Here is a 23,367-nt window from a genome sequence, read left to right on the forward strand (position 1 = left end):
AAATTATAATTTGAAAATTTCTCAAATACACTCAATTCTATTTTTAACATGATTTTTTCGGCTCTATTTTAAATCGTATGATCCCAATGTTCAACCAAATTTAATGCAACTTGTTTAAAAAAATCACAATAAAATCATTAAAAAAAAAAAGGGTTGCTGTAAATTATGCAGGAGGGCAAAATCGAAAAAAAAAAATTAAATCTCGTAAAAGCACAATTGACCGATTTTCATTGTTACGAACTTTGAGTTACATTACGGTTTTGTAGTAATACATTCGTTTGAAAAAGTAATCCAGATAAATTGTAATTTCGTTGTTTTACCATGGTTTTTTCGGGATTGCTATTGAAAAGAGGTAATAAGGCAGGGTTGGCGTACTCATGTGTTTAAACAAATTTCTCTTTTGTTAATAGCTTTTCACTCAGTTGATGAAACTTGGTTTTACTTTAAGTAATTGATAGAGCAGGATAAGAGTTCACAGTAGACATGCATAGAGTAGTTGATTCACAACATTTGAATTCACACCAATTAGTTTTTTTCATTTAAAGTCTGAAATGAGCAGCTTTTCGTTTTTGTGACACAAATTTGACAACAGCTTTTCACCTAAATACAAATCTACAGTATTTTATGAACCTATAAGATTCTAAAACTGCCTCAAGAAAATCCATGTTTCGTAAAGGTAGTGCAGAGTTATTAACAATTGAGCAAATGAGCATGTCCCCCCACTAGGTACCGAAGATTAAAAATTAATTTTAAAACTGTAAACATAGTTCAAGGACCGTCGTCAAATGTCATGCTTTTCCCATGTACATATTTGTTGTTTTTTATTGCACACTCAATCGTTGTATTATTTATCTACACATAACTAAACTGACAAAATAATGTTGCCTCTGCTTGAACCTGCTTATGGCAGTATTCGTCTGACATCACGCCAAGATCAATCGTTCAGCATATAAGTTCGGCTGCTTTTAATACCGTAAAACGGGGTAACATTCATAGTTTTTTAAAGTATATTGTAAATATTTTTTACAACAATGACTGTCTTTAAATTTTACATTTTTAAAACAAGTACTTAGGATCCAAGAGTTAATTCGTTAGTAATATGTTGAACGAAAATAGCACTATTTTTTTAGTTTTGTGACCGAACTTTAGTATTTTGATTTGGGGTTACTTTGATAATGCTCGATGAATGTAGAAAAAAAATGAGTGAAACTCAAACAATTTAGTTCTTTAAATATGAAACTTTGAATGAGTATATAATCAGGAAACTTCATAAGCAATAAGAATACAACATTGAATTTGTGATGACTGTATCGTAAATACATTTCATAAGTGATGTTTGAGTGCTTTTTCAAAAAGACGAAAAACACGAGAATGGTTTATTAATATTTTTGTAAAATATGTAACACATACTATTTAAAAACTATATACCATATCAATGCAAATACCCTAACCAATGTTTCTTATTTGGAAAAAGCACAGCGAGTAAATTTATTCTTTACGTGATACTATCAAAGTTACCCGCATTATCAAAGATACCCCGTTTTACGGTACCTATAGTATATATGTATACGTATACATGTGGTTTGTTTCATATTCACAGTTCAAGTTCAAGGTCAACCTAGGCTCTGATGGTGCTAAGCGAGGCATTCAAAAGAAATGAAGAGGCAGCATACGGTTAACCAAAGAAAACCTCTGTGTTTTGTTTTGATGTTACGTAGGTATGTTCGCCACAGGAACGCATAATAAATAAACGACGAAATTGAAGCCAGCTCGAAACAGGAAGAATACCAACCGAAGATATTCGCTGAGGTTGAGCCACACAGCAACGGTTAAATAAGCAACCCCTTCAAGTTTAATTATGAGAGGAGAACATTGAACTACTTTAGGACAAATCGAAAATAACGGTGCCAAATAATTGCTTTAGTTACAGATTGTCCGCGGAATTCGCAGGAAATAAATTTATCATGACAACGCGGTGCCTGTTGGCGATACATTATATTATTATTTTCATTGTTGAATGACACGTGTCCAAAGGTTTCATGACAACTGCACTTGTAGATGATGTGGTGGTGAACGAGATACAAAGGCCGTGATGATGTAAAAACATGAACAAGCTTATGAGCCTCATTATTGATTGCTATCAATGACATAATGATGTCACTTCAGTAGGGAACGATTTGTTTTGATGGTATACAAGGTTTACATGGTCGTCATTTAGTGGGATTTTTTTGCATTCACTACAACCCAGATTTGTATTAAAATTCTACATACTTTGTAGAGTAAGGTGGGCAAAATAAAACTCAATGTTTCGACAGAGGGCGACGGCTCTATCAACGATGCAGAAAAGATTGTGTTTTCCTGTGGCTAGCTGCGAGCACGCTGAGTACATAGAAAGAAGATTGATGACAATTCTGAAGATAGCATGCAAAAAGGTGATGCGCGATTCAAGTAGATGCGAGAAATGAAAGAAGATTTTTCAAAGATTGATTCACTAGTGTGAGATTTTTTGAGCATCTAGAATTGAGATTTAGATGTGTCGCCCCCTCGGTTTTGACTCCTGTTGGGAAGGTTAAAGAGACTGAATTGCAGGGCTGTTACAAGATTTTCTAAATTCGATCCGCGAAATCCGCGATTTCTCAAAAGAAATCCGCGACAAAAAAAACTGTTTTCATTGCCTAAAAATAGCATTTGTGTACTACTACATGGCATTTCAAGCTTATTGCTTTATATTAGATCTTTGCCTGCGCTCAACTTAGTGTTCTTTGAACTACTTTCACATTTTAATCGTGGACTTTCTATGCCCGTACCATACTATGCCCAAGAAAGTAGACACATTTTGCAACCCGAAAAACTAATAGACCGGACGGGAATCGAACTCAGTCACCTCCAGCATGAACTTGCTTTGTAGCTGCGCCTTTACCAACTGTGCTTAAGGAGTATCGTGGGTAACCTTTGAAAAAAAATTTAAAAAATAACAATGTATCATCTTTAGTTGTTTATGTATAGTATACATTCTGAGTAATTAATGAACATAATAAAACACCCTTACATTATGAGATTCTATGTATACCGGAAATTATAGGTTTTCCAAATCGTCCAGGACATCAGTTGTTTTGTTCTACTAGATCAACCAAGACTGCAATAATGTCTGTAGTATCGAAAAAAAAAAGTGTCTATGTGGATCATGCATGATCTATTTCCGAGTAATCACAGTGTCTATGTGGATCATGCATGAACTATTGTCATGTATACCAGATGTTTTAAGTTCCCAAATCGTTCTGGAGTTCAGATGATTCATTCTACTAGATCAACCATGACTGGGATAAAATCTGTTGTATCGAAATATGTCCAAACAGATTCATAGTGTCTATATGGATAATGTTTAATTATTTCCACGTATACCAGATGCTCTAGGTTCTCAAAATCGTCCTGCAGTTCAGATGATGTATTCTACTAGATCAACAAAGACTAGGATAATATCTGTATTATCGAAATATCGATTTGGAAATCCTAGAACATTTGGCATACACAGAAATAGGTTGGCATGATCCACATAGACACTTCAATTTTGTTTGGGCATATTTCGATACTACAGATAGTTAATTAGTCTTGGGTGATCTAGTAGAAAAATAATATGATCTCCAGAATGATTTCAGAACCTATAACATCTTGTATACGTAGCAATAGGCCGGGTACAATCCACATAGACACTTTGAATCTGTTTGGAGTCTTGGTTGATATAGTAGAACAAATCAACTGAACTCCAGGACGATTTGGAGAACCTAGAATATCCGGTATACATGACAATTACTCGCATATATACGATTCGTTTATGATTTGACAACGAAAAATGCTAAGTTCATATTGGAAAAAAAAGGAAAATGTCTCACATTGGACAGACCTCATGGAATTTCCATGTAAATCCGGTGTGACTTATGGAATTGAGGTTATTTCTCGATTATTTGCAGGGTGTTTGGATTGAACCGGTAAAAAATTGAGAGCCAAATGAACAACAAAATTGATGACAGCAAAATAATCCGGGACGGAAAGGTTACATTGAATTCCAAATTTTTGTGACAGCACATCAGTCCCTTCGCGATTTTCGCGACATCATTTAATGTTTCCGCGATTTTCGCGACTGAAAGTTCAAATCCGCGACAAATCCGCGAAAATCGCGAAATCCGCGCCTATTGTAACAGCCCTGGAATTGGGTAAAGAGGCGACATCTTATCAGGTCTTCTGCTTGATTGGAATAACTTTTCCTATGACTTTGACAGATAATCGAGTGTTCCAATTTTGACATGCCGTCTCTTTATAAATTCTGGGAAAGTCTTTTAGAGAAATTGTTTCCCACAAAAAATCATTAAAAATGGGGATGTTTTCGAAGAGCTACAGCCATAAAACCAATGGATAGGGTAAAGCACTACCTCGGCATAAGCGTCATATCGAGCGGAAACATCAAATATATCAATAATTTTGACGGTAGCGAATCAATAATAGGTTTGGTATGATAGTTTAGTTCTAAAGTTACAAAACAAAGTCTATAGGAATGCATAATATGAATATATACATTCATTCGTCTCAAAAACAAAAGACGCGATAGTAGCGAATCCATTTTATCTGCCTTCATCCGTATGCCGAAGTGAATCCCATGAAATTTCAATCTATATGGACGGAATTGAAATCTAGATTTTGATTTTTTATTTTCAAGCACTGAAGGAGCTCATAGAGCCAGGGCTCCAGCGAAAAATCACTGTCCATACTGCATCAGGGTAGAGATATAGATTTGAAATCACAGAATAATAACCACAGGGGTCAAACGAATTCTGCTTTAAAATTTGTTTTACGTCAATCTATTTCCGTGCTGAGCACCAATGCTACCGACGCCAGAGAGGCAGCTTCCACACCTGGACCCTACCTATCGACCCATCAATTCATGAACCGGGGACCAACGGCTTTACTTCCCTTATTGTTATTGAGGCATAATATCTCTGATCACGCCTTCCTTCGGAAGGGAAGTAGTGATAATAGTTAAAAGGTGGTAAAATCAACCGGTGGAAACTAACGATTTTAAATTGGCTCACTACTTGACTAGCCTATTGGTCCCAAGCAAATCGATTAACGTACCCCATTCTTGACGAAATTCTAGTACTACACAATGTTTGTTTTGATTTGCTATGAAAGTTTGACAGATAAAATAAGGGGTTCGTGGATTTTCGTATGTTTCGAGGGGTGCATCGATTAGCTTGGGACCGAAGAGAGTACCAGAGCTGAGCCAAAAAGTTGAGCTCTTCGGGACCTTCTAGTCTTAGAGTTACCTCTATGGTAAAATAAAGAGATAAAGAAGGTATACCTATCGACCTTGTTCCACGACCTACAAAATTTATTACTGAACCTTATCACTCCCCTTATTCACATTCGCTGAAGAGAATAAAATTTACTTTTGATTCTATTAAAGGAAATTACTTTTGTCGACCGTTTGGCACAAAGGGTTTCAAACGAGTGAGAATTCGGAAATCCTAAGGGGTTTTTTTTTTAATCTTTATTAAAGAGATTCTTAGTCATAGGCTAGTTCATCTCTACCTAACTGGGGAATATATCAGTTAAGGAAGAGGAAGAGCTTCGTTTTAGAGCGATATTTTTTGTTCAGTATTTGGGAAAAATTGGGTAATATGGACATTTGCAGACGTCTTTCCAAGATGATATTTCCCTAAAATATATATATAATTTATAAGCTTAGATTGCATTGGTGGGACAGTGGCATGTATAAATTTGTGTGTACATTTTAGTTCACTATTTATTGCGTCTATTTAGAAATACGCATGATATTGCTAGTTTTTTTTTTTTTTATAAATGATGATGATGGTCCCACCTCTTACCCCTACAAAGGTTTAAGCTGGACGATTTATCTTTAAGATAATTGAATATGACATTTTAACCAGGTTGGCAAACAAAATCGAACTGGTTTCAGTTACAGATATAAATTCCCTCTAGAGTTTACAGTTGCTTCACAGCGATATAAATGTGGAAAAGCTCAGGCGTCCACCTTTCAGTTCGTCTTTTTGTCCACCTAAAATATTTATAAGTATTGTAATACAATACAATAGCAATCAAGAGTTAATGAACAATCAACAAAGCATCCTATTACACTAGGAACCCCGCAATCTGATGCTATCATAATTTTCAGCAATGTCAGGAATGCTCACGAACCCCTAACATTTGCCAGAAAACTTACTACTAACTCAAAATCTATCGTTCAAATAAGCTTCAAAACGGCATTTTTTATCAAATGTTAAATTCAGCCCTCTATATCCGTAATACGCGCGCGAGGCTCAAACCTTTGTAGACTGCTTTTTTTTTAAATTAATCTACTATTAAATCAAATATTAAAAATCCATCATCACCCTCGTGGCGAACAAAATAGTTTTTGCAGTGCTACAATAATTATTAAAAAGTCGTTATGACAGCTATCCATATAAAATAATCCGTTAGAGATAACTTCGTCAAGATACATAATTTGTCAATTCATAAAAAAAAATCACTGGATAACTGTTCAAAAGACAGTTTTAACGTGTGAAATGCAGTGTCTTTTAAATTCTGTAAGTGTTGCTAAACGTTTGATATGTCTATGCATCAAATTGAAAACATTTATTCCTTTATAATATAATGAATTTTGTGAAGCACAAGTCAAGAAATGTGGTGTTCTTATTTCAACCGCGTTTCTAGTATTATATCTATGAAAGTCACTTCCTCTTTCAATTCGATCACACAAATATCGAGGCAGCAAACCGTTAACTACTTTAAAAATGAACACCATAGTCAAATATACAATTTTTTGCTTTACCGACAACCATTGTAAGGCGTCTAACATCAAAGTTGAGGAAGTGAATCTATTACACCTCAAAATCAAACGCATTATTTTATTCTGCAAGCGCTGTAATCTCGATATTTGTGTTGCATTGGCCAGACATAAAATGTAAGGGCAAAAGTCAAGATGAGGAGAGAAGATTCGTTCAGGTCGGACTCGACCTGTTTCATAAACATACCACTTTTACGTTCGTTTCAAATATTCCAAATGCAACGTTCAGCTTGATATATCCCGGTCCGGTCTAGGAATTTTTCGGGTTTGGAAAATTTCTCGACTTCCCTGGGCATCGATCTTGTTTTCCGTGCTGAGCACCAATGGTACCGACGCCAGGGAGGCAGCTCCCACACCTGGACCCTACTACCTATCGACCCAACAACTCATGAACCGGGGACCAACGGCTTTACTTTACGAAGGAAGGCGTGATCAGAGATGTTATGCCTCAGAACATCCCGGCGGCGCCGACTGGGATTGAACCCAGGCCTGCTGGGGTGATAGGTAATCACGCTTAACACTACACCACCGGCGCCGCTTATGATTGTATTTGCCACACAATAAAAACTAATGCAAAAATGGCATCGAAAGCCATAACTGTAGAAGTATCGGAGAACACTAAGTTTAAAGGCAATATAAGCTTGAAATGAGAAGAAGAAGAAGATGAAGATGAATACATAGCAACGAAAGTATGTCACACAATTTAAAAGTGTTCTTTTTTGTCGTTTTCCTAAACTATTTGATATAAAGTTGTTTAGATTGTTTCTAGCTTCGTCTATATAATAATTAATTGCGGCAAATACCGCTAGTATCACACATAATGTTAGTGCCTTAATATAAATGTACTACGACGTGGCAAATACATAAACGAGCAGAATGTGTGATATTTTCACTACTGGTAAAATTCTTGGACTCCTATTCAGGCATGAAACCCTTCAACCTTCGGTAACATCTTAATAATGTGTGACTCTTTACCAAATCTAGCTGTAAGTAAAGAAAGGTAAATAAATTTAGAAGTCATCTTTGATAAAAGCAATCAAATTTTTTGTTCAAATCCGTTCGAAAAAGAGAGGTAAAGATCGGTTTGTGTTTATTATGACGGAAATTAGATTTCAACCCTAATTGAAATACATATGGTAAGGTGGGGAATGATGGGTCACGGATTAATCACTTTAAAATGTACACGAAAAATTTCCTACTTTGTTCAGAAAATGTCGCGAAAAATACCAAAACTATGTTGACCCATCCTAATCTAGAGAAAAAAAAATGTCAACAGCGTATTTTTTCTCAGCTGGCTGTTTTAACGAAGCTACGCTGAAAAGACAATAATTGACACCGTCTTCAACTATAGATTCCAAGCGGAGGCACAAAAAGTTGTTTTGGCAACCATGAAAAATAAATGATCTGACTGGCATCCGTGAAAAAAGTTCATGTCATCATAGAGCTCTTCGTTGCGCAGTTTAGTTTTGTTCAAAATGAAGTGCAAAGCAAATCTTTGCAACAATGAATCGAGGAATGGTTTGCTTTATTTTTCCTTCTTCCGTTGTCCGCGAAATAAATTGGAATGTTGAGTGTGGAAAGCGTTTTGTGCTCATAATATTATAATACTTCTCGCTCAAACAACACCATGATGACGGCATGCTCGTTTGGCTACACTAACTGACAGTTCGTTTGGCTACATTATACTTTGCCTCCGCTTATCTATGAAATCTATAGTATATATATCTTCAACCAGACATATGCTGAACACTTAACACTAGACAACAGACCACACACAACACCACCGGCTGGAGCGGGAATCGAACCCTCACTTCATGGCACTCACACTACATCTGAACAACGGGTGACGCCGCTAACCGCATGACCACGAAGCCCAAACACAAGAAAAAACTGCTGTCATACCATTCCATTACTTGAATAAAGCAGAATTTCTACTTTCTTATCAACTGTCAAGTTTACAGTGTACCGCAGTTGATATATTGAGATGTTGTTGCCTATCTTTACTGTGTTGTTTGTTGTTGTAGACTTGGCATACATGGGATTTGATGGGGTATTTTTTTTATTGATTTTATTGATTGCATGACTACTGGGATGGTTCAAAATATCGAATTTGCTCCATCCCACTTAATCATTTTTCATTTTCATTTCGCAGCGTTTGGTGGGGCAATGGGAGCGCAAGTCAATTCAAAGCCGAGGATAAAGGAAGGGTAATGGCTGAATAGTCTATGCGGACAAGTTGAACGCCATGGGTAAAGGAAGGGATTGAAGAGGTCGGTTATTGGGGGGTCCCATTTCCGGCCTATCAAGCACTTAGTCTTTCTTAACGTAGCGCAGTTTAGCACCAAACGGAATGTTATTATTACTGATGGCTTCCAAATTTATTTACCTTTCCGTATGTGCCGTAAGATTTGATAAAGAGAAACCAATCGTTGAGATATTGTCAAAAGTCTAACACTGCTTCTTGACGCCAAACTCGGCCTACGGATTCTTAACTCGGCCTAACGCATCAAAACGCCAATGAATTCACTTCGGCCTATCGGATGAAGATAAAAATTGATTCGGTCGGAGCGCTTCTTTTGTTTTTGGGAATAATGGGTGCAAACCTTCATATCACGCGTTCTCATTGACTTCGTTCCGTAGCTTATCATCTTAAGTATCGTACGCATAACGCATAATTGACTTGTTCAATCTGAAATCATGGCTTTATTTGAAGTTTTCTGCTCGATAGGCCCAAAATGGGCGATTAGGCCGAAGTAGTGCTCTACCCTACTAGATTTGTGCTGCAAAATGTAAAGAAACTGAAAATCCATCTCCCACTGATTCATTCTTTCACATAGGGGAAATGGCTCTAATGTTGGCCTATGGATCTTAGATTGGGCCCATCGCTAAAAATCTGCTATTTATCAATTTTATGTAGATGAACGCGTCATTGGAACGGTAATAATGGATATTTTTGGTCGATATTGAAAATTTAGTCGATTGCTGAATTTATGTATGGGCCCAAACTAGGGGCATTTAGGCCGACATTACATCCATTTCCCCAAATTGATATTTTAAAGCAACCTTAAAAATAAACAGACAATATATTAAAAGGCTAGTTACCAATATATTAAAAGGCTAGTTACCAGTTGCTTTAAAAGCTAGTTGCCTCCCTAAGCGGACCTAACTCGTTTATTAATCTACTTAATGTTATTAGGCTGTCTAAATTTTCTTATTTAAGTTCGTTTGATGATTATGATATCTCATTGGCCTAATTTAATAAATAATTGAAATCTGTAGTAGAGATTCTCTACTCTACCTAATCAATTATAACCCATGCTTTATTAAGTACCTGCACTTGTGCATGTAATCTAAAATTTAACGTGTTTCAAGTTGTTTTTGACTTTGACATATTATATTTATTATATATTACAGGGTGTCGACTCAAAGTCGAAAAAAAAAAATCAAAAAATGCAAATTTGAGCTCAATTGGACAAGTTTGGTATCCAGGTATTGAAAAATAGCAACAGTTTTTTCTTTATGCTGATGTCATTTACCAAATGTGTTAAGTTTTTTTCTTCTTTCAAACCTTCTTTTATTTCCTTTATTGTTAGGAAGGCACTAAGCTTACAACTTTTTTTTTTCAGCACGCAAATGAAACATATATTTACGAAAAACTTCACTATACGTCGACAAAATAATAGAATGGCCGAACGACGGCAGATATTCTCCAACTAGCCAAATGTCAACCATTTTTAACAAACTGTCGTACTATTCTCTATCAGTTCTCTGCTTGTTGTGTTGTCTTCTTCAAATGCACTACTGATTGATCATACATCCTCAGATCGCATCTTTTTTAAACTAAAGCATAGGTAGAAAAAGTCAAGGTAGAAATAAGTACTTTAGACCGTTGCTTGCCTGTAGGAGAACACTGTTAGTGTGTGTTTTTTAATTAATATCCAAAAGGAAGCCAGAAACAATATGCTTTATGCGGGTATTTTTTTGGCACCTCTATAGGGTAGGAATTTAAAAGAAACACATATAAAGGGTTGTCCCGTATTAGGTGGATATGTTACAAAGTCATTGTACTTTCGTCAGATTGTACTGTAAACTAAACAGCACTAACGGTTGTCCTGTACAATTTTCGGAATTATTCTACGATTTATGTCTGTCTATGCTTCAATTTTACGTGGTCTCATGGATACTTAAAAGTAATATCATCAAATGTTTTGAAGTTTGGATTCTTAAAAATTCCAAAATACAACATGATAATATTTTCAGATACATGCGTTTGGTAAAAAGTAATGGTTTTTACATACCTGTTTTGATTTTTGGACCACCCTAATGAAGAATAATTGGACCACTCTAGTGAATTATTTCGTATTAGATCCTAAATGGTGGTTTAATTCGATATATAAGCAGGTTGGAGACAATTGTGAACAGTTTTAGAAGCCGACTCATCAATCTTCTATATTCCATATAGAACTCATAAAAAAAAATTCCCAGAAAGTCGATTTTTGAAAAAAAAAAATTTCGAGATAACACCAAATCTTGACGTTTCATGCATTTTTAAGACATCTGGCATCAAAAAAAAATTTTTTTTTTGATTTCTGAGAGTGAAAAAAGTCATACTTTGACGCGTTTGCGCCACCCCTAAATCGTGTCCGATTGAGCTCAAATTTTGCATAGGGTCATTTTTCGAGGCAATAAACATTTTGTATATGGTTTGTTAGCGAAATTAAAAATTACTATTTTCGCTGGCAGTCTAATACTCATGGCACGTACAACAGAACTTGATACTAATACATTTTTTACAGAACATATGACTGACTACCTACGAAGGATGTGAATAGGCCTAGGGCTATAAATAAATATTATAATATAACTACTGCTCACAACTAGGCTCACTATTCATTACTAAGTAATAATAGGAATATTTAATCAATGTCACCAAGCTCTCAATTTGAGTTAGGAAAATCCTGTTAGGAGAATTAACCACTAGCAGCAGTTGGCGCGCAGTCCAGGTGCATCACGCCATGGAATGCACCAATACGTATAGCAAGTAGGGTAGAATAGCTTAGTAAGCACTTTTAGTGCATAAATAGGTAGTTAACATGAGGTTCGCTCTCTTTTTCCAGCTTTCAGCGCAGGTGGCTAGTAATAAGTGTTCATGTGTATCTAAGGAAGAATAAATTTGAAAATCCTAAGTACATCGTGATAAACGCTCGTCTTGCTGGTACATCTTTGAAGATATTGTACATACCACGCAAATATTTGACAACATCCCAACTGATACTGCGAACACTATCCTTGAATGCATTATGCAAAATATACAGCCCACAGCTTCCCAGATCTATCAGATTCTCGCCACCTTTTTGTACCGCAAGCATCAATTCACATTGGGCCCATCCATGGACACTTGCAGTAACTTGTTCGACGAGATACCGGCCAGGGCGTTCATAAACGCAGCGAGTAGATCTGATGCCCGGGATCTTCCCAAAAACTTTGACGTCATGTACTGATAAAATTTCAAAGATTGTTTTTATGTATCCCACACATGATTTTTTGCAATGTGATTAACATTAATTTTTTCCCTGACCTACACTAAAATTCCCTGACATTCCCTGACTTTCCAGATCATAAATAGAATTCCCTGACATTCCAGGTTTTTCCAGGTAGTCGACACCCTGTATTAGTTCGTCCCAGGTGACACCTTCAAGTGACCAAAATGCTTCACTTTGAAGTTAGTTTCCTAGCTGATTTTTAAATTAAATAGGGTGTATGCTCCAACTACGCTCACATGTTTCCACTATGTCGTGTCACAAAATTACGTATGGATATGTCACAATAGAAGTACGCCTTAGTGGAAATCCCAAGCCATAGTTCAAACACTTATCCCAAACCAAAATAAAGCACAAATAAGATTAGTTACAATACCATGTACAAAAACGGTGTTTAACATTGTTCCCTGAGTTAATACCTTAATGAAAACAACAATGAAAGCTTGTCACGCAAGTAGAAGGAGCACTGTTGGGCACTTTCTGAAATATTTCAATAGTATTATTCCCTTGCAAACGCAAATAAATATAACTGCGTAAAAAAATAAGAGAGATTTGCGGCAAAACCCGCCAGTATCGCACCCAACGTCAGTGCCTATACGTAAGCGTACTACGACGCGGTTCTTAAAAAAGGAGTAACAGGTGTAATAAAATCACTTCAAGCTAGAACTTTGGTTCTCTCATGCAATGGTTCATCAGAGCGGGGAAGCTCAGTAATCCTCATCGCATGCTCATGACGCTATTCTGCCGCGGCATGAGCCAACGATACCGGACCTAAACCAACCGTCTCCAACGCTCCACTATGAAGCATAAGATTAGGCCCGCCCACCAACGTCCTGGTTAAAAACTAGCCAAGGGGAGAGTTTTGCTCCACCCCCCTTAATCGATTCTAAATCAGTCCCTGATCTTCCCTAATAAATTGTATATGGTTATTTTGCTTAACGAAGAGTTCAGGGTATCATTCGAACCATTTGTGTAATAGTTCTATCATTTGGGTTCTCGTTCGGCAATGGTATTTTTTATTAGAGTTTCGCTAAAATTTGAGCTCATTTGGTTGTGATCTCATACTACACTGCCCGGTAGAAGTTTGTATACGAATTGCTATGGGAAAAGTGAATTATTTGTTCACCTCGTCCTAAACTTTCACCGTAATAATTTATAGGTAAATTAAGCTATAACTTCTCAGCTACAGCTTTTTCCCCAAATCGTTTATTTTATAGGCTCAAATGTCGTAAAAAACAACTCAACGGAGCCGAGTAACAATACATAGTTTTAAAAATATTCAACATTACAATAATTACGAGGGGGACGACTCTATCTACGATGCAGGAAATATTGTGTTTTGCTGTGGCTACCTGCGCGTACGCTGAGTAGATAGAAAGAAGATTTATCACGATTTTGAATATTTCCTGCAAAAAGATGATGCGCGATGCAAGTAGATGCGAAAAATGAAAGACGATTTTTCGAAGATTTATTCGCTAGTGTGAGATTTTTTGAGCATCTAAAATTGAGATTTAGATGTGTCGCTCCCCTCGAATAATTACGAGTTTTTGTTCCAGGGCGGTGAATTGATTGCAGCTTTCACCCGTTCTTGCTATTTCTTTTTTTCCTGCATCCTCTGATCCTCCTTCTCCTGGATTGGAACCGGAGTGTTGGCTTCTGGTCATTTTCACTCATCATTCGTTTTCCGTTCCGTTCCGAGGAACATTTATGGTGGTAAACTCCAACCGGTATTATCCTCGGATTAAGTCTCGATCAAGAATGTCCTACTGCTTTGATGTCGACATCAGAGTTAATCAATGCGACTTTAAGCAAATATTTTACAGATCATCCAAACAGGGACGGTATTAAAAGTTAATCCGAGTTAAAGCTTACCGCAATCAGAGAGGTTTCACTCAGTCTATTAGTATATACTCTCCTATAATGAGTAAAAATTTCAATGAGTGACCTAAGTTTTTGCGAATTTTAGTGAACGATACTCAAATATGAGTCAGAATCATTTTCCACAAATTCATTCACGAAGGCGAACACGCTGTCGATGTTAGCTACTGAAGATAATTTTTTCTTATAATTCACAAAATTAAACGGTTTAGTAAAACAATTAGTAATGATAATCGATTAGATAAAATTGATTACTTGTTCCAAAAAACAAGTTGCTCGTGTGGACGAGACGCCACTAGGTAAAATTTTATTTAGTAGTGGTGAAATATTATAATATTTCGTAGTCACACGAACAGCGGAATACAATTAAAGTGTTTATGTTGTTTTTAAAAGACGAGAATACTCATATTTTGAAAATTGCTTTGTTGAATCATACAATAGTTTAATTCGTTTGTCTTTTGTATCTCTTTTTATTAGTTTTTGTTTGTCTTGTCTCCCGTCTCGATGAGTCTCATCGTCGTCCACTGTCCGTCACTCTGATGAGACAATGAAACCCTACCCCAAGCTCCTCCCCTTTTCCTATCCTTCGACAATATAACCCTCTAGCCTCGGGTAAACCGCGAGTATTCGGCCCAACTCCTACTAGACATAGAATTAAGTATATTATCGGCTCCGTAAAGCTAACGCGATTGAGCCTTACAAATAAACGAACTAGATAAAAAAATCATACATTAGCGTATTGTGTAGTAATTTTTCTCAAATAATGTATAATATTGGAGAAAAGGGGGGGTGCTAAAATCACCCCGTATGCTCATTATACCCCTTCCCCCTCTAATACGATAGCAAACGTTTGTGTACCCGAGTTATTTACGAAAGAGAGAGTCGATGAAGAGAATCTATCAATGTAGATTGGAATATTTGTCTATTGGATGCGAGATTTGTGTTTTATTTATGTTACCGTACTTGAATTCAGGTTCAAAATGCGATATTTGTACGACCCCTAAAGTGATACCAAAGAAACATACCACACGGTAACCGATAAATACCCAATAATGACTATCATCTTCCGCGCAAAGGTAAATGCTTCGAACGAATTTGATAGCAAAGATTACAAGCTCAGAAAAAAAAACCATTCGAGTATTTGCTCATTTTTCTATGCAGTACTTCAACCTTCGTCGCTTGGATTCTGGCAGAGTTGCCAGTCTTCTTCATTTGATGTCTTCGATAAAAGTCTCAATATTGACTACAAAGCAAGCATTTTTGAGGGAAACTGGGACTACCCATTGAATACTTACTACTCATTTTTGTAGTTGAGATTACTCATAAATGGGTAAAATGTTTCAGCTGTTTTTGACGTAACACGGATTTTGGTGTAATGTTTATATAGGGGATTTGATTTAAAGAAGTTCTGTGAGCTTCCTTGATGTTGCAAATTTCTCTGATGATCTATCAACATATCTGAAGTCCTGTGAACCTCTTTGAAATTCTTTAAAGTTCGTAGATCATGATCTACTAGCAAAGTTTTTGATGATCTACAAATTTTGCTGAAGTTCTGCAAATTTATCTGAAGATATAAAAACTTTCCTTGAAGTTTTGCAAATTTCTCTGAAGTTATGCGAACTTCCCTGATGTTGGTGGTGTGTAGTAGTAATCGTGATTGCCTCTCACCCCAGCAGGCCAATCACAGTCGCCGGGATGTTCTGAGGCATAACGTCTCTGATCAAGCCTTCTTTCGGAAGGGAAGTAAAGCCGTAGATCCCCGGTTCATGAGTTGATGGGTCTATATGTAGGGTCCAGGTGTGGGAGCTGCCTCCCTGGCATCGGTAGCATTGGTGCTCAGCACGGATAACAAGATCGACAGAAAACAAATTAAGGAAAATGAAAAAGAAAATCCCTGATGTGCTGTCTGTACAATTTCCTGAAGATTTGCAAATTTTTCTGATGATATGCATTCCAGGGGAAGTTAAGTTTTGTAATTTTTTCTATAGATCGACACACTTTCTTTAAAATTTCATGAACTTTCGTGATCACCAGTGTAGAGAAATCTGTAATATCAAATAAAACTGTAAACAAATATCACTAAAATGAAGAAAATTACCAAAATACTTCAACGCATTTTCCTCTGCTTGTAAAGAAATTAGCAAATGCGCCTCTTCTTCATCCGACGACGAATCCATTGCTCACGATCGCTACGATGCTGCGAAAAAACTGCCGCTCCGGCGAATTTCGCTACCGCGGTTAACGCGATTTATTCGCTATCGCTGCCGCGGCGTAAAAAAACGCGCCAGTTTGGGACCTCAAGTCCGGCAACTTTGACCGATGGCGAGTGGTAAACACAACGAAAATGAATTTAATTTATAATAGTTGAAATAAGGCTTGGTATGAATACCATCTCACATTCCACTTCGGAAGATAAGTTGGTAAAATTTAACAGTTTAATAAAATAAATGGATGAATTAAAGCTTACCTTGTACATGACTGACTATCGATGATGATAATATGTGGCAACAGGGATGTTTCTTTCCTTTCCTTTTCATACAATAAGACGGTTCATTCATTTCACTATTGCCGCACGTCGGCCTTTCTGCATGTTAGCCACTTTTATTACCAATAATTTCTTCAATCATTAAAATTAACTACCTGTCACTGAAACTTAAATATTCTTCATTTCTTTGTTACATCTTCTTAGTAACTGAAATATATTACCAATTTAAATACATACAATCTTTTTACGGTAAACTAAAACACTTTACACACAGGATACAACATCAAACCGCGCTTTGTCACTTTGGTTTCCTCCCATTGGCCGGCCGGATAACACCGGCACGACAGCTTCGAAATCTTCAACAGTCACACCATTCACTCCGTCACACGTTATCAATTCGGCCGGGTGGTGGTAGTAGTGACTTTCGGTCAGATGATTGGCTGCCGGATCCCGCTGCAGGGGCCTTTTTCCGGAAGGTAACATAAGCGTAGAGAAGTGAACCGGCCACGCTGATATTGATTCCTATGCTGTTTAGCCAAGAGAAGACGTAGTCACCGCCGATAAACATACCGATGTAGGTGACACTGATGTTCTTCAAGCAACCGACGATGGTCGTCGTAAGTGCTGAGTTGTACTGTGTACATAGAATAGTACTATAGGATAAGATAAATCCCATCACGCAGGACAGTAGGAACTGCACTAGGAATAAAGAATCATTCCAGTCTTTGAACTGCCATGCTTTCTCCAGATCCCCACAGAGCCAGGTTCCAATCAAGGCTGGCAGGAACATGAACAGCGAGTTGTAGTACATCAAACCATATTTTCCCATGTCTGCGGTGTCAAGTTTCTTTTTCATGTAAACTCCATTAGCGGCAGTCAGAGTGTTGGTAATCATCACAAATAGGTAACCGTGCAGATTAAAGCTAAGGTCGTCGCTGGCGGCTAGCAGAGCTCCTCCCACCATAGAGTACACACTGACCTGCACAGTAGTCGTAGGTCGGATTCCGAGAATACGAAGCTCCAGTATCATGGTCATTAGAATGGAAAACCTCCGAAGGGCGGCGAACATAGGCAAACTGAGGGCTTGGGTTCCACCTAAACCGAACATCATGTTCCCCAGGTAGATCAATGGCAAAGGGAATATCCTACGTGGTATGTCCCGTGAGCAATCCGGGAATTTGACTATCCTAAAATGTTTTCCCAGGAACAGTACTATGATGCTGGCAGCCAGCTGTCCCAGACTAAGTACCAGGAACGATGGAAATTGGTATGACGTGAGAACAGTTTTATTGATCACGGTAATGAGGAAGGAAGCACACCCGTAAAACAGGGCGCTGGTCACTTTCATTAGAGGGGTTATTCCATCGTTCCCATTACCGGGGATATCGGTGGCTCCCATTTTGCTCTAATTTTTCTTCCTCCCACGAGTGGGGTAAGTCTTTGATTAGGTACTCTATGCCTGAGTGTATTATAGCTGCTGCTACTGCTTATCTGCAAACTCGATGTAACTTTTGACTTCGCTCTATCCGATTATTGGGCGTGATTATAACTTCCAACAGGGCACTTTGCCCAATCGTTGTGGACTTTTGTCTTCTTGCTATTGATGATTGGAGCTTTACCATTCTTCCACCTCCACTTCCTTCATTCCACGGTGCATGAGAAGTACAACTTCGAAAAATATGAGCAACCTTGTCTTGTGTGGGATTCTTTATGATTCAATCGACGAGTTTACGGATTTTTTAGCACGTTTCGCGTGGAATAAAACTTTGTTTGAAGAGCGTTCCTGCTCACAAAGTCTGATGGTGCACTTGAACAAACACTCCAAATCTCAGCTTCTAACTCTGGTTTCATTTGACGTTTAGTGAAGACCGAGAATCTTACGGGATCGACTGGCAGAAAAGATGATTCCTTCTCTTCCTCCTTTTCCCCGTAGAACACACGCGCACACACATAAACAAACGACCGAGGAGGAGGATCGTTCATTTTCTGAGAATAGCGAAGAATATTATTCGCGACAGCAACTTACTACAATCACTGCTAATTTGCATCGTTATCGTACTAGGTGCGATTGAGTAGTGTAGGTTTTATGCTACGAATCGACACCGGCTACGCTGGCAACTCGCGATTGAATGAATAAGAACACGGGTGGGTGTGTATGATTGACGTTGGGGTGGACGCAATGACGTTTATATAAGGTCTGGGCCAAAGGGTTGGGAGATCGCTAAAGTATGATTGTATGATTTGTTTTCATCGGGAAAATTTTCCGCTATGAATTTTTTTCCCTATGAAAACATTTTGCGTATACGTATACGTGACGTAGTGTGTACGATAAACGTCAGCAATTTTTATTGGGGTTAGTGAAATGTGCAATTAGGTTCTGCAGCGTGACGTCACAAATGAACTCAGTGTTAATAGGCTGAACCTTTTTGACAGTTCAGTGGTACTGTTTACAAGCACTTAGTCGTTTTTTCGAAAAAAAAATTCTAAAATTTCCGAATTTTAACTTGAAAATTGTCGAGGAACAGCGCGGTGAAAGGATGTTGCTCGTGGACAATGCAGAAGTGTGGTTTACATCTCACTGCAGTCTGAAAAATTATCGAGAAAATCCACCCAAGAAAAAATCGGCTAAGTCCACGTAAATAGTACCACTAAACTGTCATCAGATTGAGGTTAACCCCGACGGTGCAAAACCTAATTGACGAGTGCACGGATGGATTTGAGTTCACTCACTCGACAAAAAGTGACACAACAGCGGGGCCCTGTTTACTAAAAATGAACACATGAATAATGCTCACGTAACATTTGAAAAGGGCCTATCAACTTTTGTAAATAATTTGCTAGGTCCTTTTCACGAGAACCGAAGTACGCCCACGCAAACCAAGAGCACTATCGGGAAAGGGAGAATTTCCTCTGCCCGATGGTGTTGTTAGTTTACGTGAGCGTATTCGGTTCGCGCGAAAAAGACTCAACAAGTTTCGTGTACATAAGTTGATAGACCCGTTTCAAATGTTACGTGAGTATTATTCATGTGTTCATTTTTAGTAAACAGGGCCCCGCTGTTCTGTCACTTTTTGTCGAGTGAGTGAACTCAAATCCATCCGTGCACTCGTCAATTAGGTTTTGCACCGTCTGGGTTAACCTCAATCTGATGACAGTTTAGTGGTACTGTTTACGTGGACTTAGTCGATTTTTTCTTGGGTGGATTTTCTCGATAATTTTTCAGACTGCAGTGAGATGTAAACCACATTTCTGCAATGTTCACGAGCAAAATCCTTGCAACGCGCTGTTCCTCGACAATTTTCAAGTTAAAATTCGGAAATTTTAGAATTTTTTTTTTCGAAAAAAAACGACTAAGTGCTTGTAAATTAGGTTTTGCACCGTCGGGGTTAACCTCAATCTGATGACAGTTTAGTGGTACTGTTTACGTGGACTTAGCCGATTTTTTCTTGGGTGGATTTTCTCGATAATTTTTCAGACTGCAGTGAGATGTAAACCACATTTATGCAATGTTCACGAGCAACATCCTTGCAATGCGCTGTTCCTCGACAATTTTCAAGTTAAAATTCGGAAATTTTAGAATTTTTTTTTTTCGAAAAAACGACTAAGTGCTTGTAAACAGTACCACTGAACTGTCAAAAAGGTTCAGCCGATTAACACTGAGTTCATTCGTGACGTCACGCTGCAGTACCTACCTCATAAATGCGTATTTTTTTTAAATTTTTGTACTATCAATTACTCAAAATGTGTAAAATTTTAGTCATTTTATTGGTACTCCCGTTTTCTTTCAAAAATGCGTACTTTATAGTCATAAAAGAGTTTTTTGCGATTACCGTGATGAGAAAATCGAATCTCTCGTTCCGTTTTTGACAACAACAAAAAGTGAGAGTGGGATGCAAAACTCAAAATTACCCAAAATTAAGTTAAAATAAATTAAATTTAGGATAATTTTTTTCACTTCACCGGAGGTGTAAACCGATCGATTTCTGGAAACTGAAAAATATTCCACTTAATTTTTTTCAAAACCTTTTTCACTAGAAATTTTATGATTCTTCGCGAGGAGCTGTCAACTTGAGTATTTTCGATTCATATACCAGACTTGAAAAGATGTATTTTGTATTTTTTTTTTCGTATTTATGTATTTTTATGTTGTGTGTATTTTTGTATTAAAGTGTATTAAATTCATTATGAAATGTATTTTTCGTGTACAAAGTCGAGTACAAAGTATTTTCGATGTATTTTTATTAGGGTATTTTAGTTTTAGCGTGTACACATTTACGTATTTTTAAATGTGTATTTTCCGAAGTGTATTAACAATTTAGCTGATTTATGAAGTTGATCGCCCCTCGATTTTTCGCGTGCTTCAAATTTCGTTTCACTTCGGTCTGTATGCTAGGCTTAAGCACGGAAAACCAATCAAGGAGTAAAAAGCAGTTAACTTGTTATTTCTTGCGCAACACGAGATGTTGATCGATTCTCTTCATCGATTTTCTCTTTTGCGAATAGCCTAACTGCAAATGAATTTCTAATTGAGTGTGTTGTTTCAAGCGCAAGCTAACATCATCTTCTGTCAAACTGTGTTGCGAGCTTAGCGAGAAATTCGTTCGTGTTGCCGTGGTAAACCAATGAGAATGTTGATGAAGAGAATCGATCAACGATAGGCCCTTTTCAAATGTTACGCGAGAATTACTTTACTTTACTCATTAATTACACGGCGAATGAGAACAACCCAAATTTGAATTTAGTTCACTCATAATCGCCAAAAGTGCAGGAACTCAGCGATGATTAAATTTTCCTCATGTTTTTCCAGGGAAAAATTCCCGAATTTGAGAAAAGTAAAGATTGGATTCACTCAGTCTATTGGTATTATTGATACAGTAGAAAACCGGAAAATTCGACACGCGCCAATCGATTTTACTCTCAATCTGTACATAAAACATAACGTCGGACATAGTGCGCTGTATTTGTACAATGATGCGCCATAATGCACACCATGTCCGACGCTTTGTTGTTGTACAGAACGAGAGTAAAATCGAAAGTCGGGTGTGGGGTTTTCCGGTGTCAAACGCGACCGACAATACTACTTCGAGACTGAATAAAATTTTCGTCAGTTTCCTCATTTTCCGGCAGATTTTTAAGGTTTTCCACAGGAAACCATGAGACAAATTTTACTCATCGCTGAGTTCCTGCACTTTTGGCTATTATGAGTGAACTAAACTCAAATTTGGGTCGTTATCAATCACCGTGTAGTAAATCCACTTTTATAGGAATTGAGTAAACTTACTCATAAATAGGTATTTGATTTTTATCGTGCAGTCGTAGGATTTGTTTTCGTTTTATTTATTTTCGAATGACAGTTCAAACAGCTAACAAAAAATATCATCTCACTAACACAAGCAAATCGCACCAATGTATAGTAGTGTTTGTTAGTAGGATGATTTTATAGTATTGAGGATTGATAAATACGCAATGTTTACAATTGTATAATAATAATTTGACAACTGAATTGAATTATATTTTGAAGTAATTTAATGGTTTAACTGATAGTTTTAACATTACACCTGCGGCGTGTAGTGTAGGAAATAAAATTTTGTTTCGCTTACCTTATGTTGCGGAGAACGTAAGTAATTTCTTTTATTTCGATTATATTTCGCACTAAATCTGTATTGGCAAGTTTAACGCTGCTGTCAAGAGGGCTAACTTCGCTGCACAGATTCGCTGTCAAGATAAGATATAATGAGGTGCATTTAGTTCAATGAGTACAGAGAGAGGGAAAGCAGATCGTGAAATATTGTTGGGTTAGTAAACCAAAAAACGTAAACGCAAGTAGTGACGTCACTAATTGCTTGTATCGTACAGGGGTTTTACTCACACAAATTAACCGACTGCTTCACCTCGGTAATCCAGCTCAATGAATTTAGTTCTATAGGCACGTTCAGACCAATGAGCTGGATAACCGAGGCAAAGCAATCGGTTAAGTTGTGTGAGTTAACCCCTTTACGGTACAAGCAATTAGTGACGTCACTACTTGCACGGAGAAAAATACTACCCAAAATTTGAGTTCTTTTTACTTAATATTGACTTTAGCCTCTCACTTGCACTCGTTATTGTTGTCAAAAAAGGAACAAGAGATTCGACCCAACGATATAGTTCAGCCCAATAAGTTACTCTTGAGTAAAATGCATATTCTCAAATTTACGTGAATTTAACTTAATTTTGGGTAGAATATACTTAAGAGTAGGTATTTATTTTTGCTGATGGTAAATGGAAACTACTATATGCGATTTACTCAAATTTGGGTTATTGGGCTGAACCCCGGAATTGAGGGAAAAGTACTTAATTTTGGGTAGTTTTTCATCTCCGTGTGCGTTTACGTTGATTTTTTTGAGGATTTTTTGGTTTACTAATCTACCATATTTCACGGTCTGCTTCCCCTCTCTCTGTACCACATTGCGTTCAGACTAGTAATCCTATACGAAGATGAAATACGACCCAACATTGAGTAGTTTTCCGTGGTTCAGCCCAATAACCCAAATTTAAGTAAATCGCATATAGTAGCACCGACGAAATAGTAGTTTCCATATAACACCCGCAAAAATATTTACTTA

General features: G+C 37.3%; 2 protein-coding genes across 2 annotated transcripts in view; both read right to left on the reverse strand.

The window, feature by feature from the left end:
- Positions 1-22,461, reverse strand: part of Coq4 (Coenzyme Q4) — a 35,950-nt gene extending 13,489 nt beyond the window's left edge. The window contains exon 1 of the mRNA XM_065225098.1: positions 22,363-22,461. The gene's annotated coding sequence lies outside the window, so the exon portion shown is untranslated. The remainder of the gene's footprint in view (positions 1-22,362) is intronic.
- frc (fringe connection) lies at positions 16,825-18,872 on the reverse strand. The gene has a single exon (XM_065225095.1). It carries the CDS (start codon positions 18,159-18,161, stop codon positions 17,145-17,147), a length of 1,017 nt encoding a protein of 338 aa, XP_065081167.1. The 5' UTR covers positions 18,162-18,872; the 3' UTR covers positions 16,825-17,144.
- Positions 22,462-23,367: the final 906 nt, after the last annotated feature.

The sequence above is a fragment of the Ochlerotatus camptorhynchus genome, unplaced genomic scaffold (genome assembly GCF_037179485.1).
Source record: "Ochlerotatus camptorhynchus isolate MF236.1 unplaced genomic scaffold, CSIRO-AGI_Acam_v1.1 ptg000221l, whole genome shotgun sequence".
In the NCBI taxonomy this organism is placed as follows: domain Eukaryota; kingdom Metazoa; phylum Arthropoda; class Insecta; order Diptera; family Culicidae; genus Ochlerotatus; species Ochlerotatus camptorhynchus.